The sequence below is a fragment of the Polypterus senegalus genome, chromosome 3 (assembly GCF_016835505.1).
Source record: "Polypterus senegalus isolate Bchr_013 chromosome 3, ASM1683550v1, whole genome shotgun sequence".
NCBI classification, from domain to species: Eukaryota; Metazoa; Chordata; class Cladistia; order Polypteriformes; family Polypteridae; genus Polypterus; species Polypterus senegalus.
Genome location: NC_053156.1, coordinates 15,166,863 through 15,184,524, shown reverse-complemented (window position 1 = coordinate 15,184,524; position 17,662 = coordinate 15,166,863). Strand labels below are relative to the sequence as shown.

Here is a 17,662-nt window from a genome sequence, read left to right as displayed (position 1 = left end):
GTGTACCTTTATATATCTATGGGCTAAAAACTCAAAAATGGGTTGGGGGGGGAGTCTTGTACCGGATAGTCAGATAAAACAAAAAACTGCAGAGATTTCAAAGCGTCCATAAGGAATTATTGCCAAAAAATAAAAGCGGGCATCACTTTGAGTAAAACGTAACAATTCCGGTCACATATGGCGCCGGTTCTCCCCTTTTGTGCCGCTACTCACCCAAATCTCCGTGCAAATCTACCAATCCGAAGATGCGAGGAAAAAGGCTCAAGGCGGCATCGCGCGGGCCGCGCAGATGGGCGGGGTTATCTGTCTGAATTCCGCCCCCACAGTTATGGCACTCGCCACTGACATCATCTTGCAGTTAGCCGCCGTGGCGCCAGGGGGGTTCTCGCTCTCTTTGTAGCAATGATCTGGCACCTTTACATCCAGCAATAAACAACAGCGAGCAGCTCTCTCCCGCCCTCCTTCGCAGCAGTCAGCTTGATAAAGAAATATTAAAAAAAAAAAAACCAACAAAATAAGGGATAGAGAGAGAGGCCGAGCAGCTAAGTGGCCGCCGGCGCGGAGAGCTCTAAATCGCACCCCGATGAAGGCGTTGCGCCCGGACTGACCTCAGGAGATGGGCCTGCTCAACATTACAGACCAGGTGAACGCCGCCGGAGTGTTGAGAGATAAAAGGCCGCGAGACCGGGGACTCTGCGCTTCTCCATGCAATCTGCAGGCCCGTGTGCCTCCCCGTGTTGCCGATTTGAGCTTTGCAGGCCGGTGTGCGGTTTTTTTGTTGGCCTCTCGTTGTGTGTGTTCATGTGTTCGTATGCGAATAAATACGCGCGATTCTCCCGCTTCGGGTTTCAGCGACGCGGTATTTTCTGTTTTCGTATCTTTGCTAAGGCGCTATACTCGGGCCTTCTTGGAGCTGTGAGCGCGCTCTCGCTTCTTAATAAATAAAGCACGGTAGCAGTCGAACTGGTGGTGGTAAATGGGTGGTGGTGGTGGTGGTGGTGTCACCAAATACATGACGGGTGCAAGCCGCGCCGGTGAGGAACATTCTGCAGTCGGGAGTGCAGGTGAAAGGAGGGGCGGAAACTGGAAAATATTGAAAGGATTGGGATTATTTATTTATAAGTGGTCCAGAAAATCAGGTATTATGAATGAGTTGAGAAGTCAAAAAGGTACCGGCAGGTGAGGAGAAGAAAGGGTTTGGGGTAGGTTATGATCGGCCTTCTGTTAGGAAGGGTTATTGAGGATTTTGACATTGGAGCGCCATCAGACGGTGGGGTTTAGATGGAAAACAATGAAGGTAATTTTGGCATTGCAAAAATCCAAGGATAATTTAGAGCAGAGGTGTCAAACCAAACCATCCTGTAGGGTCAGGATGGCTGACGTTTTTTGTTCCAACCACTTAATGGCTAATAAATATTTTTTTCCCTTAATTTTAACCTAGTATGTGTTTAAACCATTAGGAACCTTTTTTCATAGCCAAACAATAGTAAAACTATTAGTTGTGCTAAACAATGTCCTCGAATATCTGGAACAAAAAAAAAAAGCTTTGTTAAGAGTGTGCTTATAGATTTTAGCAATGCATTTAATACTATATTGCTGCATCTGTTTGTAGACAAATCGTTAGGACTCTGAATACACACACAACTTCCTATCAGGCTTTTTAGTTTTCATATAAATTGCACCCAGAAGGGGAGATTTAACCATTCCTTTTGAATGAACCGTTAATACCGGAATGTCCCTCGGCTGCCAGTTGTCCCCTGTACTGTTCAGTTTCTATAGAAATGTGTGCTGGGCTTCATCACCAGTCAGCACTTTATATAAAATATGTGGATGACACAACACTGGTGGGGTTCTTAAAGTCTGATACTCTGTCCAGTCAATATTTTGACAGAGATGTAGATTTTACCAAGTGGTGCTTTAAAAAATTCCTTGTAATAAAAGGAAAGACGACTTAGGAAATGGTCTTTAGAAAAATAGAGATCGAGGTACCACATATGGAAATAAATGGTGATCCAGTAGAACAAATCACATTTTACAGATATTTAGGGGTGGAAGTTTTTAACCAGTTACAATTAGGTGAAAAGATTTGGATTTAACTAAATAATTTCAGAAAATTAAATTTTTCTTACATAAATTGAATAGCTTTAGAACCCTTTGTCCCCAAATACAATTTATGAATTTTATGTTCGCTTCCGGGTCCTCCCTGCGTGGAGTTTGCATGTTCTCCCCGTGTCTGCATGGGTTTCCTCCGGGTACTCTGGTTTCCTCCCACAGTCCAAAGACATGCTGATTAGGTGGATTGGCGATTCTAAATTGTCCCTAATGTGTAATTGGTGTGTGTGTCCTGCGGTGGGTTGGCACCCTGCCGGGATTGGTTCCTGCCTTGCACCCTGTGTTGACTGGGATTGGCTCCAGCAGACCCCCGTGACCCTGTGTTCAGATTCAACGGGTTGGAAAATGGATGGATGTTATATTTGTTAATGGTAATTATTTTGATCAGAGTTTCACAAGTTAAGTCCTTGTTGTAGGTCTTTATACCAACCTATTTCACAATCGGTGCTCCATTCTTATTTTTAACTAGCCGGCTCCGCCAACGTAGTAGTGAAACAGGACAGAGTTTAAAAATCAATAAACAAACAGGTATCAATAGTTAAGTGGAGGCAAGGTCCGCTTCAGAACGTGGCCAGAGTCAGAGCGATTCAAACAGAGATCACCACGTGAGTGAGGATGGCCCCGCCCGGCTCCCCACTCCTGACGTCGCGCTTCCCCCTGCCCTCGGCCCACAACCTCTGTCTCGAATTAGCACGAATAAATCGCTCCTGCAAGCTCACTATGATACTTAGCACGATGAGAGAAGTTGCAAAACCAACCGAAATTTTCAAGCTAATTATAGGGAAAAAAAAAAGATTTAAATCGGTTAAGTGGTTTTCTTGTGAAAAGCAAACAGGCAGACAGACAGACGTGTATATATAGAGAGATTTATCAAATTGTTTACTGTATTGTCTTTTTTTAACTTTTCTTTTTAAATGTAAGTTTGGTGATAAGTCAAAAATTTATCAAGTTAACTTCAGATTCTGATTCTGCGAGAAAAGTTGATTTTTACATTGTGTGTTTGTCTCTGTCTAAACAGAATTTCACGTGTTAAAATCACTATTAATATCAGAAAATGATGTATTATTTTTTGTGTAGCGTACCTTGATGGTAACATCCTAAGAAATATCCAAAAATATACAACTAATTTCCAAGATATCTGCTGTGAATGCTGAGATCTTGGTCAATTTGTTCAGAAGTTATCATTATACATATCTTTCTTTAACCAAACTGCGTTGTGTTTGTCTTGTTATAGTCTCCAAGCCTATTGTTTTTGCTTCAGTTTGGTTCAGTATTTATCCTTCAAAATCATTTTGACCTCTTGTTCAACGATAACTGCTGAAAAATTTGTTTAATTGAGATTTTGCAGTCTACTCTATTTAGTCATTGGACCTGGCCTATTGATTTGTACATTTTTTTTTTTTGCATGAATAGCTTCTGAACTGGATCATTTTTTAAAAAATATGAAGGTAAAGTCAAGTTAAAGTTAGAAAATGGGATTTATCAGAAAGCGGAACACCTTAACAAAACTGAGAATGTTATTTATCAATGTAGTCTCCACCCTTCTCAATGCACTTGCCCCAACTGCCTGGAAGTGCTGGGATTCCAACAGAATAAAAGGTTTTGTCTTATCCTCACCACCACATGTGCACCCGCATTATTCTCAAACACTACATGCCGAGGCGTACGACAATCACTAGTGCAAGATACTGTAACTTGTTGGAGACCAAAGCCTGCTATTCGATCCAAGCGGCTGGGACTGCTGTCTCAAGGACTCCTTTTGCTGCAAGACAATGACACACTGCTAAGCACACCAAGGCATGTCTGGAGAAACTGACCTTTGAGGTATTGCAACATCCTCCTAATTCTCCAGATTTGGTACTGTGTGATTTCCACCTTTTTGGACTGCTATAAATAAACATCTGGGCGATCGTTGATTCAAGACAGATGACGATTTGAAAGTGGTGCACGAGTGGTTATGACGACAAGACAAAACCTTTTTGTTCTGCTGGAATCCCAGCACTTCCAGGTAGGGGTGGCACAAGTGCATTGAGAAATGACATGATCATTTTTGTTAAGGCTTTCTATTTTCTGATAAATCCCATTTTCTAACTTTAGCTTGACCCATGTGCATATATACACACACAAACATGTGCACTCACATATATGCTGGATGATGAAGAGAAAGACATGAACACACACACAAACAATAGATCTGTAAAGGTCGATGTGGATGGTGGCATTAAGCTACTCCTGCACCAGTCTGTCTGCAGCTTGTTTACTTCATTTAGCTAGGTGTGTTTAGTTTCAATTTAAGTCTTAAGTTGCTCCCTTCATTCACTTTCCTGTTCATTTTACTCTACCATTGTTTATGCACATAAATATTATACATGTTAATGTAATTGATTGTACAAATGGAACAAACAGACCTATTGAATGATTCCCTGTGATATCGCTAAAGTGGAATTTACATGGAAGTCTGTATGCCGATTTTTATCATCTAATTTAAAAAAAAAAAATTGAAATGTGTGTTTTTTGTAAGTGTATAAACAAATTTTGGGAAGGGAAATTCAAAGAGAAGCCCTCTTCCAGCTGGGTTGGACATGCAATGTGTGTCAAGCAAGAGGATAAATACAACTTACAAAAGAGAACACAGTAGAACCCCTGTATCCACCACAGTTTGTTATCCCCAGTTTACTGTGGACAGAAAATATTAAATGGAAGACTCCAGAAATATACCATTCAGAAGTTTGAAATTGTGTGCTATTATGAGCAAATGGTTTTTACCATTTTAGATACACGATGTTGTATTTGCATTGTCACATTCTGTGTGAAGCACGTGTGGGCTTGCCACTGTGTCCGTTGTCATTTTAGGCTTGATGACACTTCATTTGAGAGAGAAAGCACAAGTATAATAATGGGCAATGTATTTTATTATTATTTAATGTTGGCAGTATGTTATTGTGCATATTTTAAACTTTATGATAGGTAGGTAAATGGCTGGTGCAATTATTGGTCTCATATAAAAGGAATACATAGTACAATTAAATTCTTACATGCATGTTTGCTTTGGAACTGTTTATTTACTACTAAAAATAAAGTATACTTATCATGCAACATATTTGCTTTAAGTTCTTATGATTGACTGTTCAGTAACTTTGTAACCTGTGGGTCGAAACTGTCAATTTCCTTTAGCAAGCATCAATTGTCAGAATGGAGGAATGAGAAAAGAGACAGTTGAGCTCTTTAGTAGCCTTGCTTGCCATTCTAAGACAGTGAGTGTTGAAGAGAAGACAGAAAGGAATGATTGGTTGCTACCTTAACCACCCCCTGCAGTGCTTTAGGTGTTTGAGCTGCGCTGGTGTCATACCAGGATGTGATAGTAAAGGTGGACTACACAGTGCCCTGTAGATGTTCAGGAGAACATATAGAGAAGTACAAGCTGCCCTCGGGCACCTAAGGAAGATGTTCTGGTGAGCCTTTTTCACAAGAGATGCAAACCTGAGTATTTCTGTTTGTCAAAAATAAACTCTCAAATGACTTTATACAAGGGCAGTGCTAATTAAAAAACCATAAGTAACTAATCGTATATAGACAGATACTCATTTATAAAGCAATTTTGATCTTTGAAGGATTTCGAGAAATAAACTGAAAAAAGCTTAAGATACGGATCTGTACTTGCAGTGATCCTCCATTATTACTACTCTGTTGCCACTTCCGTAAGGATTTTAAAATCTGTGAATATAAGTTGGTCAGCTTGGTATGCGTCAGCCTGGTGTCGGTATATCTGAAGAGAAATAAACTTCATCCACTTTACTCCTCTTCAAACAAATATCCTCCCTAAACACACAACAGTATAAACATGAAATCAGTTTGATCACATGAGTAGAGTGAGTATCTTAACGTAATGTTCATTCTTTTAGGAAAATGTTTTAAACTAGCTTACTCTGATTAAGACCACCATGTGTTACATTTTCTGAAGTACATGTGTTTCTTGTTTTTCTATATATTGGTTGATTGTATTAAATATAGTTTGTACACGTAACTCCTTATAAGGTTTTGTACCTCTAATTGAGTAGTTTATTTGTCAGTTTGATATATTTGATTTTTTTGTATTACAATTTGATAATGTACTGATAGGAGTTGGAATATTAATTCAGCCACCTGCCTCTTTTTCTTAGGGCCGGTTTATATTTCACGCTCAGAATGCGTACGCGCCCGCATCATGGCTGCCACGCATTCCCAGCGTTCATTTCACGCGTCCTCTGAGCAGGTCCTCAGAAATTAGCGCAACGCGTGCGTGTGTTGCAGTACCAGCAAAAAGTCGGGTGCGCAGTGTGCTACAAGTCATAACGTGACGTCGGTGTCTCTTAACTATGTACATGTGACAGAAAGCCTCTATGCAGATCCTACGGGATGAATGCTTCGATGTGGTGAAGCAAAATGCCGACATACAGATGCATTCGTGGTGCTTTTATATTCAAGCGTCACATATTCTCGATCGTAATGACACGATACATTTTTTTTTTTTGCAACTTAACAACAGCAACATAATGTATAGTGCTGTATTTGAGCCACTGAGAAAAAAGTAAAGGACACGGTGAAAACGTGTATTTTGTGATTAAAGTGGAAATTTCGGCTTTAATCTCAATGTCCACTTTAACCTCGTAGTTTACTTTATCATTAATGCAGACCGTCGTAAACGTCATCCCAGTTTTTAATCGCGGCAAGCAGCTAAAGATCACACAGAACAAACTAAATGTATGATATTCCAACTCTCTACACATTTAGAATCTTTAGATTTGTACTTGATACCACTTTCATGATGAAATGGATTCAATTTCGTTTAAATAATGAATACTGTTAATAATTACACACATGGGGGTGTCACGGTGGTAGAGCGATAGCACTGCTGTCTCACAGGGAGTTATGTTTCTGGTATTTCCTGCTTGTATTCCACACTGTGCTCCGGTTTTCTTCCAAAGATATGCAGATTTAGGGATTTGGTGCTGTTAAAATGACGCTAGTGTATGCGAGTGCTTGTATTCACCTTGTGATGAGCTGAGGCCTCATCCAGGGATTGTTTCTCACTCGTGCCCAATGCTTGCTGGAATGGACACATCCCTGGATCGATGGATTTAATCAATAAACATAATTTTCAGAGATATTGTGGTAAGCTGTGATCAGAATTTAACAAGTGTTCTAGGCAATTCACAACACAGAGAAGTCGAACATGTTCTTACTGTGATAATATCTTGCACTGCCACCTGGTGTATTCCTCCAGATTTCCGTAAAGTACGTGCGCAAGTATGAACTCTATAACGCAGCGTCCGCTGCAGCATGCGTCGCATCGCGTGAAGTAAAACTCCGGCCTTAGGCTTAGCAATGCCTTTGTACCTGAGGGCAGTCCTTACGCTGATCCAGTAAATACAAAGACTTGCAAAGGCATACATTCTGATTTGTTGGTGACCTGTGCAGTGGCCTTATGTTGTTTGCAGAGCAAAGTTAGATTTGTGTGTGTGGTTTTTTTTTTCTTCTGAAAAATGCAGTGATACAAATAGCATTGGTCAGTTGCTATCCTGTACATTTATAGTGTTGGGATATATGCATTTACTGAGTCCTTAAAGTATAATTATCTGTAAATATGTCCCCTCAAAGCATTTGTATGTCTTGCTTGCTGAGCTAGAAAATAGAAATGTGTTCCCAATGTCTATAACCCATATTCACTACCAAAGTGGAATAAGTTATTAAGCAAGTAATAAATATCTGCAAACACTTAAGGTACAGGAATTTTTCTGTTTCAGTGTATTCTTTGTACTTGCTCACTTCATGTGCTTGCACGTACTTACGCCTAAAATGTATTAATAATAATAAAGATAATAACTTATATAGCACCGTATCGTACATTTACATGCAACTCAAGGTGCTTTCCACAGATTAATCGACAAAAACAATACAGATATACCATAGTTATTTGGATATTATCATTAATTAATATTATGACAATTTCTAATAGATGTACTTACACTAAATAGAAAAATATCGTGGGCATTGTTAAACAAAATTGAAACACTAAAGTGCAAAGCAAACTTTCACTTTTATTAGAAAAAGGTTCATATTGTTTTCGAATTAAAAGTCTTGTACATAACCAGATTTAAATGACGTGTATATAAAAATAAAAATATGTACAGGATATATCTGCATTTGACTTCATCATGTGTACATGGCAACGCATTAAGTAGAGACAGTTTGATGTTGTTATATCTGAAAAGATAGAAAAGCAAATAAAGCTAAACAAATAGTTGAGTGCGATGGTAATCAGTTTCTGCATTGTAAAAGTCAGAATGACCTAGGCCATCAGGTCGCCCACCCTCCACTGGGCACAGTTAATGTAGTTAGCACTGTCTTCAATAAAGGTTTCCAAGTCCTCCTCATTTCCTCCAGTACATTAGGTGACAGCAGAATAGAGTACTTTGAGCAGGTGTGGGTTGCAGGATGGGAGACGAAAAAACAAAACAAAGAAAACAATGGATTAATTATACATCAAAGGGCTAAACTTGTCATCAGATCACTATGTCATGTTTTAATTACTGGACAGCAAGATTCTAAAAAAAAAAAAAAAAACATTTTAAAAAGTTTTTTAGGTGCGTAAGAACAGAAAGCTGCCTCACCAGTGCTTATATGATTATATCTTGGAATAATGAGCAAACCAGTATATGCAGATGTGACATTGTGATTTGGTACCTAAGAAAACAGGCATTCTGAAACTGATTAGAGCAAGTATTTTAAAATTAATTCTAAAGGACACTAGCAGCCAATGTAAAGATATTAATATTGGAGATAAATGCTAAATAGTTTTTTTTTTCTTTTGGTTAAAATTCATGCTACTGCATTCTGGACAAGCTGTAGCCAATTTATGTCCTTCTTGGGTAGTCTTGATATGAGTGCATTGCAGTAATCTAGTTGGCTAAATACAAATGCATGTATTGATTTTTCAACATCTTTAAATATTATAAGAGGTTGAACACTTGCAATGTTACTTAGATGGAAGAAAGCAGTCTTGGTAATAGTACTAATATGTGATCTGAAGTTAAGGTCAGAATCAATAATCACACCTAAATTCTTCACTTCTGGTTTGATTTGCAGGACCAGATGATGATTTTTGTTTCTAAGAATCTCACTTTGTTTATTGCTGCCAATAACTAACAATTCTGTTTTTTTTTTTTTCCTTGTTTAGTTTAAGGAAATTCATACTCATCTATTCTGTTATACTAGTAAGGCACTGGATGAAAGGGTTTAGAGCCTCAGGGTCATCAGGCACAGTAGATAAATAAAGCTGTGTGTCATCGGCATAGCTGTGATAATTTGCGTTCTGTTTTGAAATTATCTGGCCTAATCGAAACATGTAGAGTGAAAATATTAATGGTCCCAAAATTGATCCTTGCGGTGAACCATATAGAATATCCTGTATTTTTGATACATAATCTCCATAACTGACAAAAGTATTTACTTCCAGTTATATAAGATTTAAACCAGCCCAAGGCAGTACCCGAAAGCCCTACCCACTGGCTAAGCTGGTTTATAAGAATATTATGATCTATAACATGGGTCTCAAACTCCGGTACTGGAGGACCACAGTTGGTGCAGGTTTTCATTTTAACCCTTATCTGAATTAGTGACATGTTTTTGCTCCTAATTAACTTTTTGAGTTAATTTTAATTGACTTGGGTTTTTTTTTAAGATTTGTTCCTCTGAATTGCTTCATTTATTTCCTTAAAATTCACCCAAACAGAAATGAAATGTAAAGTGAGTGAGCCAACAAAAGACCAACTAAGTCAGCGCCTCAAACTCCAACCTGTTTTACTCCAACCAGTTGCTTAATTATGTGCCGAGTCTTGTTAATTAAACCCGTTCTTTAATTCCATGGCTTGTGGCTGCTCTCATTGTGCAATAGCAGACATTTCTGAAATTGCTGTTTTTTTTCTCATTTCTAAGAGCACTGTTTAAATGTTTTGGGGATCTAAGCAGATCGGTATTCCTGAGACCTTCAACTCTCTTTATTTTCAGATATTGTATGATGGACACCAGTTGTTTTGGCTCATTTTGTATCTCATTATTGTTTGCCTGCTAATGAAGGAAAAAGAAACAAGGGGTCTGAGTCGTCAAGAGCAAGTCAAATAAAATTAATTCAAAAGAAGTTAATTAGCTGCAAAAACAGATCACTAATTAAGAAAAGGGTTAGAATGAAAACTTGCAGCCACTGTGGTCCTCCAGGACCAAAGTTGGGGACCCATGATCTATATTATCAAATGCTACACTCAAATACAGATATTTTATTTGCAAATCATTATCTATTTGATCTAAACCTGATTGATATTTATGAAGAATAACTTTTTTATTGAAGTTATCACTTAATTGCTGTAAGACTACTTTTTCTACAATTTTACAGAGAAAAGGCAAATTGGAGGTTGGCTTATACAGTAATTGTCTACGATAGAACAATCAACACATAACAAAATAAAATTAATATGCCCATTATAAATAAAAATTTCCCAGTTAACAATAGAGGAGGGAGAAGGAGAACTCCAGTTTCTGGAGAAAATAAAGCACTGGGAACTACCGCCCCATCATGAGAGAATGCTAGTGATACTACTAATTAGATTTTTGATTTGATATACTTTCTAATTTCTTAAGAGAAACAAAAAAGCCAAATTAGAGATCGATTTTATGGGTAGTTTTCAGGTATTTCCATCAAGTTGTTGCTGCACAGGGTTACTGTGCTTATCACAGGTTACACAGGGACTGGCATCTAATTAGGGAATTGGTTGGAACAAAAATCTGCAGCCCTCCAGTACCATAACTGACGACCCTTGTTCTAGACAGCCTGACGAGCAGATTGAATCCTTCTATCCTTAAATGCTAAAACTCCCAATACCTTTGGTGTCCTTTCGCATGAGTAGCAAACTTTTGTGGCCATAGACTTTTAATATTATTTAAACAACTCGTAGAAAATACTAATGGAAGATGGTAAATATTGCCATTGTGTTGGAACACTGGAATAGTTATTGTCTCATTTTGTTTTTATTTAAACAAGTGGATTAAATGTATTTAGTAATACTTTAGGTACTGCAAAATTGCATTGATTACTCATTTTCTATTATGTAACAGAACCTTTAAAAAGACTTCTTTTGGTGTTCTCAAAAAGGAGTCTTCACATACATACAGTTTTTAAGTTATAATATTTCTTACAGCATTTTTTATATTTTGACTGACTGCTCAGTCTTATAATATGTGGATGCAAACTGTTGCTGAAATCTAACATTTTGAGTGCCATTGGGAAGGAGTGAGAGGCGCAACCGAGCAGGATAGCCGACGTCTGTAATAATCCTGCTTGCCTTTCTTACGGCCCTGAGTGTTGCACATGTCATGAAGAGAAGGCAGCTAGCTAGTCATATTTTCAGTCACCTTTACCGCCCTCTGCAGGGCTTTACAATCTTGAACTGAACAGGTGCGTCCATTGCAGCAAGCAAAAGTGGCCTGTTTTTTCTCTTTAAAGATAATGGAAACTAACTGCATATTTCTGTTTTTAGGTGTGTACGCCATGTAATATGGAAAGCACCCACTGCGATCGCTATGTCTGTCTGTCTGCATGAAACAACTCAATTCTCAAGTGAACTATTTTGAAATCTGCCACACTTGTTCTTCAAGAAAATGTACCAGGAATGCTCAGCTTTCATTGAGATCTCGATTAGAGGGTGCTGTATAAAAGTTTTGAAATTTCAAAAGAGGGTGCTGTATAAAGATTTGAAATTTCAAAATCTCCCATTGGATAGCATTGGCCAATTTGGAAACTTCCTTTAAAAGTGCACCACCTGTGCGACTTCAATTACTGAGTAGTTTACTGTTTCAAATTGCACTTGAGCAGTTGCTTCGACTTTATATATTTTGTATATTTTCTTAATTTCAAATGCCGGGGTGTGGGAACGCTTTTTGTAATTTTTAACATATCATTTTTGTATAACAAACCAATCAGGGTCCAACTAGGAGTTTTGGCACCCCTTTCTGGAAGGTTCTGCAAGACGGTTTTATTCCACCAGAGCCCAAGAAATCCTTTCTCATATATTTAGTTAGCACCTAAAAAGGAGAAGCGAGCATTGGAAGATTACATAATCAGAATATTCAGAAATGTGTATTGCATATAGTTTTTATATTGTAAAGTATTTGATAAACAGGCTCTTTATAACAGTGCAATGCTTATTAAATACATAGACACAGTGAATATTGTTAACCTTTGTTGCTGCTTACGCCTCTCTCACCCTTATTTGAAAGCTGCAGTTTTCTGGTGTCTCCCTTAAGTCATAAGTACTTAATGTTTTACAGAGGCACAATGGGTATAAAAGTAAAAATATCGATAATACAAAAGCAGCATATACTGTTCAGTACAACTGTCTTATATGTATTTCATTCAGAATATTTAACATACATTCAGTTATACTTTTAATATGAACATTCAAAACAAAATTTTTGGCTAATTTGTCAGCCCTACTCAAAGGTCTGGAAGTTATTAACCAAACTGTCATTCTGTTACAGCAGGAGCAGTTAAATGTCTGGTGTCTATGACTGCCACCAAGCCATTGCAGCAAATTTCTGAATGACCTGAAAGCTAGTTTTGTTTTCTTTCGATTTAGCTTCCAACCACACGTATCTTGCACCTACGGAGACAGTTGAATGAATATACATTTTAATGGGACCTGATTATTTTCATATTCCAGAAAATCTTTGTAGGCTGAGCCTACAACAAAGCCTCCATCTGTTTGGATTGTCTTGGTGGAGCTGCTCAGATATTGTATTCCTCGGTAAAATCACTTGGGGGATTGTGTGTGGGGGGCAGTGCCTTGTTACTTATCATTTTGCAATGAGGTAATGTCTTCCTGTCTTTGTCTGGCCCTTCATCTGGCGTCTCCCTGAAACAGTAATGAGGAAAGACCATTCAAGAAGGCACAGAAGAGTTATCCTCCTCCCCCACGGTGCACAGCATGATTAACCCATCCACCCAACCTTTTTGGGCTTGTCGGTTGGTTCTTCCCCTCCCCACTCCTCTAGAAGGTGCCCACTATCTGTCTATCCCGTCCAAAAATCAAGAGCTTTCCCACAACAAGCTGTTGGGGAGCTATTATCTGGGACTAATATTCCCTGGTTGACAAACTCATGTCTGTCATTATGTAGCACTGGCTCAAGAGCTGCCCACATAGGTCACAAAATCTTGAGGAATGAGTGTGGCTATTAAAAGTGCCTAGTATCTGGAACTACCCAGCTCTTTTTTTTTTGTACCTTCCCATACTCAAAAAAACACCCAATTACAGTTTTAATTGGGCAATCTCTAATCCTTCTTTGCTCCTCCGTTGGACTGCACACAATCACCAAAACCCCAATTATTATTAGTATTAAAAGGTTATAATTGTATTGTAATACTGTAATATTCTTTATTTTCAGCCTCCCCTGGTCCAGGCTATTTTTAACCGGAACACAGAAGAAGTTCGTTCTTTGTTGCACATGAAGGAAGATGTCAATGCACTGGTAAGTTGTTTTTATTTCAACATGTTCCTATGAAAGTAGGAAGCTCCTGTTTCAAATATACTGTGAAGATTGTCATTTCCATGTGTGATTCCCAATGTTAAATCACATGTGTGATTCCCAATGTTAAATCAAATTGAAATACAAATGCTCTGCCATGGACATATATAAAGATTGCCATTAGGGAACTAAAGTCAAATCCCTACAAGTCCTTCAGAGGCCCTCTGAATTGTAGTCATTTACTGTACCTGTGTTTACACTACAAAATCAAATATGAATCAGTTGCTACCAGAATTAATTGTAAGCCTCATGGTTTGGACCAAAGTGTTCTTTCTTGTGAGGTAAGTTGAATCTGTATCAATTTGTTGCAGCAGCATTTTGATCCATCTAAGATGGCAGTGAAAATGTTCTACCAAATCACAAAATCTCTCAAAAGCTACCCCATTTTCTGTCCTCACTTAAACGTTATTGTGGTTTAAAAATGTTTTCTTATATATATATATACATTTTTGTCTAAGTGTCTAAGTCACAGCAGTGCTTTTCTTTCTCTTTCTGTCTCCCCTGCCGGCTCACTTACAAGGGCGAGTACTACATCTGAGAACCCCACATCAGAACGCCAAGGTGACGTCACCTTTACTTGTAAGCACATGCACAGTCACACCTCACGGACTCCTTACCCCGAATGAGTACACCTCTCACAGTACCCAAGATAGAGCAGTGGCAGGGGAAAAAAGGCATCCGTTGTTAAACTTCATAACCAAAGGCTTTACACTTAATTGGCAAGAGCAGTTAAATATGTATGGGTACTTTCTAAAAGGATATACCGAAGCAAGCCAGATGTTTAAAAGGATAAGACGTAGGGCCTTTTCTCATTCTCCTCTGCTTGGGTTCTTGGTTTGTGGCTTGTTGTGAGGCTGATGGCTGTTACCTGCTTCTCTGTGTCTTACTACTTATCTCCTCTTGTCCTATAAAAATGTACTCAATTATACTGAAATCACTTTTTTTTTTTTTTTAATTCAATAGATTATAAATTATGTCACCATGTTAATCAGTAGCCTGATTGGTTAGCCCATACAAAAATGTACATCAGTTCTTGGAAAGTCCACCTCTTAACAGTAATCCTCTTTAGTGGCCCACCCTTCCTGTATCTGTAATTGGCTATCATTGAAGCATTTCTGGGTGTAGTTTGTTTGGTTGTTTTTGGTACGAAGTCTGTCAGCATATGTCCTTTTTTTTTTTTTTCTTTCATCTCACCCATGAGACCCTCTCGTGTAGCAGGTTACCAGCTGCCTCTGATGATCTCATTATCTTCAGTAATCCATAATATAGGTTTATGCAAAGCAACAAGGCCAGTTAGTTTTGAAATACAGTACAGGCCAAAAGTTTGGACACACCTCCTCATTCAATGTGTTTTCTTTATTTTCATGACCATTTCCAGCACTCCATCACTCTCCTTCTTGGTCAAATAGCCCTTACACAGCCTGGAGGTGTGTTTGGAGTCATTGTCCTGTTGAAAAATAAATGATCGTCCAACTAACCTGACTTCTGCACAACACAACTGCTGGTCCCAACCCCAAAGCAGTAAGCAGAGCAAAGGGTGGCTATTTTGAAGAAACTAGAATATAAAACATGTTTTCAGTTATTTCACCTTTTTTTGTTAAGTACATAACTCCACATGTGTTCATTCATAGTTTTGATGCCTTCAGTGAGAATCTACCAATGTAAATGGTCATGAAAATAAAGAAAACACATTGAATGAGGAGGTGTGTCCAAACTTTTGGCCTGTACTGTATGTATTCCATAATTGCCACAAATGTATTTCCAACAGATTTTAACGCAACTTCCGACCATTGTTATCTGAGCTGAAAACAACCTAGTCCATGGTAGGTAACACTCATTTGTTTATATTCAAGACTGTAAACTAAGGTCGAGTTTTGCGCAACGTTTTATTTGATTTAATTGACACTTTACACACCAAAATAATCAATAACTGTAATGTCAGTCCTGCCTATACAATGTACATTTAGCAGGTACTGTTGGTTATTTCCATTTTACTGTTAAATTGGACATGGTAAGCACTGGTGTAAAGGGCAGTACATTTTTGGACAGAGATAGTTTCAAGGTTTTGATCAAATGAGTTTTCATTTGTGGGATGCTTTCGGATGTTTGCAGCAAAATATGCTGCAGGTTTCAGCAGCTGTCTCACAAGGGACAACATCTACTTCATTGTCAATAGGCAATACAATTCAAACGACGCTATTATACAGTGGAGGAAGTAATTATTTGACCCCTCACTGATTTTGTAAGTTTGTCCAATGACAAAGAAATGAAAAGTCTCAGAACAGTATCATTTCAATGGTAGGTTTATTTCAACAGTGGCAGATTGCACATCAAAAGGAAAATCGAAAAAATAACTTTAAATAAAAGATAGAAATTGATTTGCATTTCATTGAGGGAAATAAGTTTTTGAACCCCTACCAACCATTAAGAGTTCTGGCTCCCACAGAGTGGTTAGACACTTCTACTCAATTAGTCACCCTCATTAAGGACACCTGTCTTAACTAGTCACCTGTATAAAAGACACCTGTCCACAGAATCAATCAATCAAGCAGACTCCACACTCTACAACATGGGAAAGACCAAAGAGCTGTCGAGTGATGTCAGAGACAAAATTGTAGACCTGCACAAGGCTGGAATGGGCTACAAAACCATTAGCAAGAAGCTGGGAGAGAAGGTGACAACTGTTGGTGTGATTGTTCGAAAATGGAAGGAGCACAAAATGACCATCAATCAACCTCGCTCTGGGGCTCCACGCAAGATCTCACCTCGTGGGGTGTCAATGGTTCTGAGAAAGGTGAAAAAGAATCCTAGAACTACACGGAAGGAGTTAGTTAATGACCTCAAATTAGCAGGGACCACAGTCACCAAGAAAACCATTGGAAACACATTACACCGCAATGGATTAAAATCCTGCAGGGCTCAAGGTCCCCTGATCAAGAAGGCACATGTGCAGGCCCGTCTGAAGTTTGCCAATGAACACCTGAATTGATTCAGAGAGTGACTGGGAGAAGGTGCTGTGGTCTGATGAGACCAAAATAGAGCTCTTTGGCATTAACTCAACTCGCTGTGTTTGGAGGAAGAAAAATGCTGCCTATGACCCCAAAACACCGCCCCACTGTCAAGCATGGGGGTGGAAACATTTTGCTTTGGGGGTGTTTTTCTGCTAAGGGCACAGGACAACTTAATCGCATTAACGGGAAAATGGACGGAGCCATGTATCGTGAAATCCTGAGCGACAATCTCCTTCCCTCTGCCAGGAAACTGAAAATGGGTCGTGGATGGGTGTTCCAGCACGACAATGACCCAAAACATACAGCAAAGGCAACAAAGGAGTGGCTCAAGAAGAAGCACATTAAGGTCATGGAGTGGCCTAGTCAGTCTCCGGACCTTAATCCAATAGAAAACCTATGGAGGGAGCTCAAGCTCAGAGTAGCACAGAGACAGCCTCGAAACCTTAGGGATTTAGAGATGATCTGCAAAGAGGAGTGGACCAACATTCCTGCTAAAATGTGCGCAAACTTGGTCATCAATTACAAGAAACGTTTGACCTCTGTGCTTGCAAACAAGGGTTTTTCCACTAAGTATTAAGTCTTTTTTTGTTAGAGGGTTCAAAAACTTATTTCCCTCAATGAAATGCAAATCAATTTCTATCTTTTATTTAAAGTTATTTTTTCGATTTTCCTTTTGATGTGCAATCTGCCACTGTTAAAATAAACCTACCATTGAAATGATACTGTTCTGAGACTTTTCATTTCTTTGTCATTGGACAAACTTACAAAATCAGTGAGGGGTCAAATAATTATTTCCTCCACTGTATATTGTTTTGTATTTATTGAAGTGGACATTCTATAATATTTCGAACTCAATGTGAAATAAGCTTGTAAGCTTGAAACAGGACAGCGGTGTTTAACACTGTTTACTTTTTAAATTACACATT

At 38.6% G+C, this 17,662-nt stretch overlaps 1 protein-coding gene across 2 annotated transcripts in view; it reads left to right on the top strand.

The window, feature by feature from the left end:
- The first annotated feature begins 370 nt into the window (after nucleotides 1-370).
- ankrd52a (ankyrin repeat domain 52a) overlaps nucleotides 371-17,662 on the top strand; it is a 93,345-nt gene continuing 76,053 nt past the window's right edge. The window contains exons 1-2 of one of the 2 annotated variants that reach the window (XM_039746673.1): nucleotides 371-643; nucleotides 13,585-13,668. In XM_039746673.1, the coding sequence (XP_039602607.1) occupies nucleotides 617-643; nucleotides 13,585-13,668 (111 nt within the window). In that variant the 5' untranslated portion in view covers nucleotides 371-616. The remainder of the gene's footprint in view (nucleotides 644-13,584; nucleotides 13,669-17,662) is intronic. The other variant, XM_039746672.1, reaches the window with a different exon arrangement.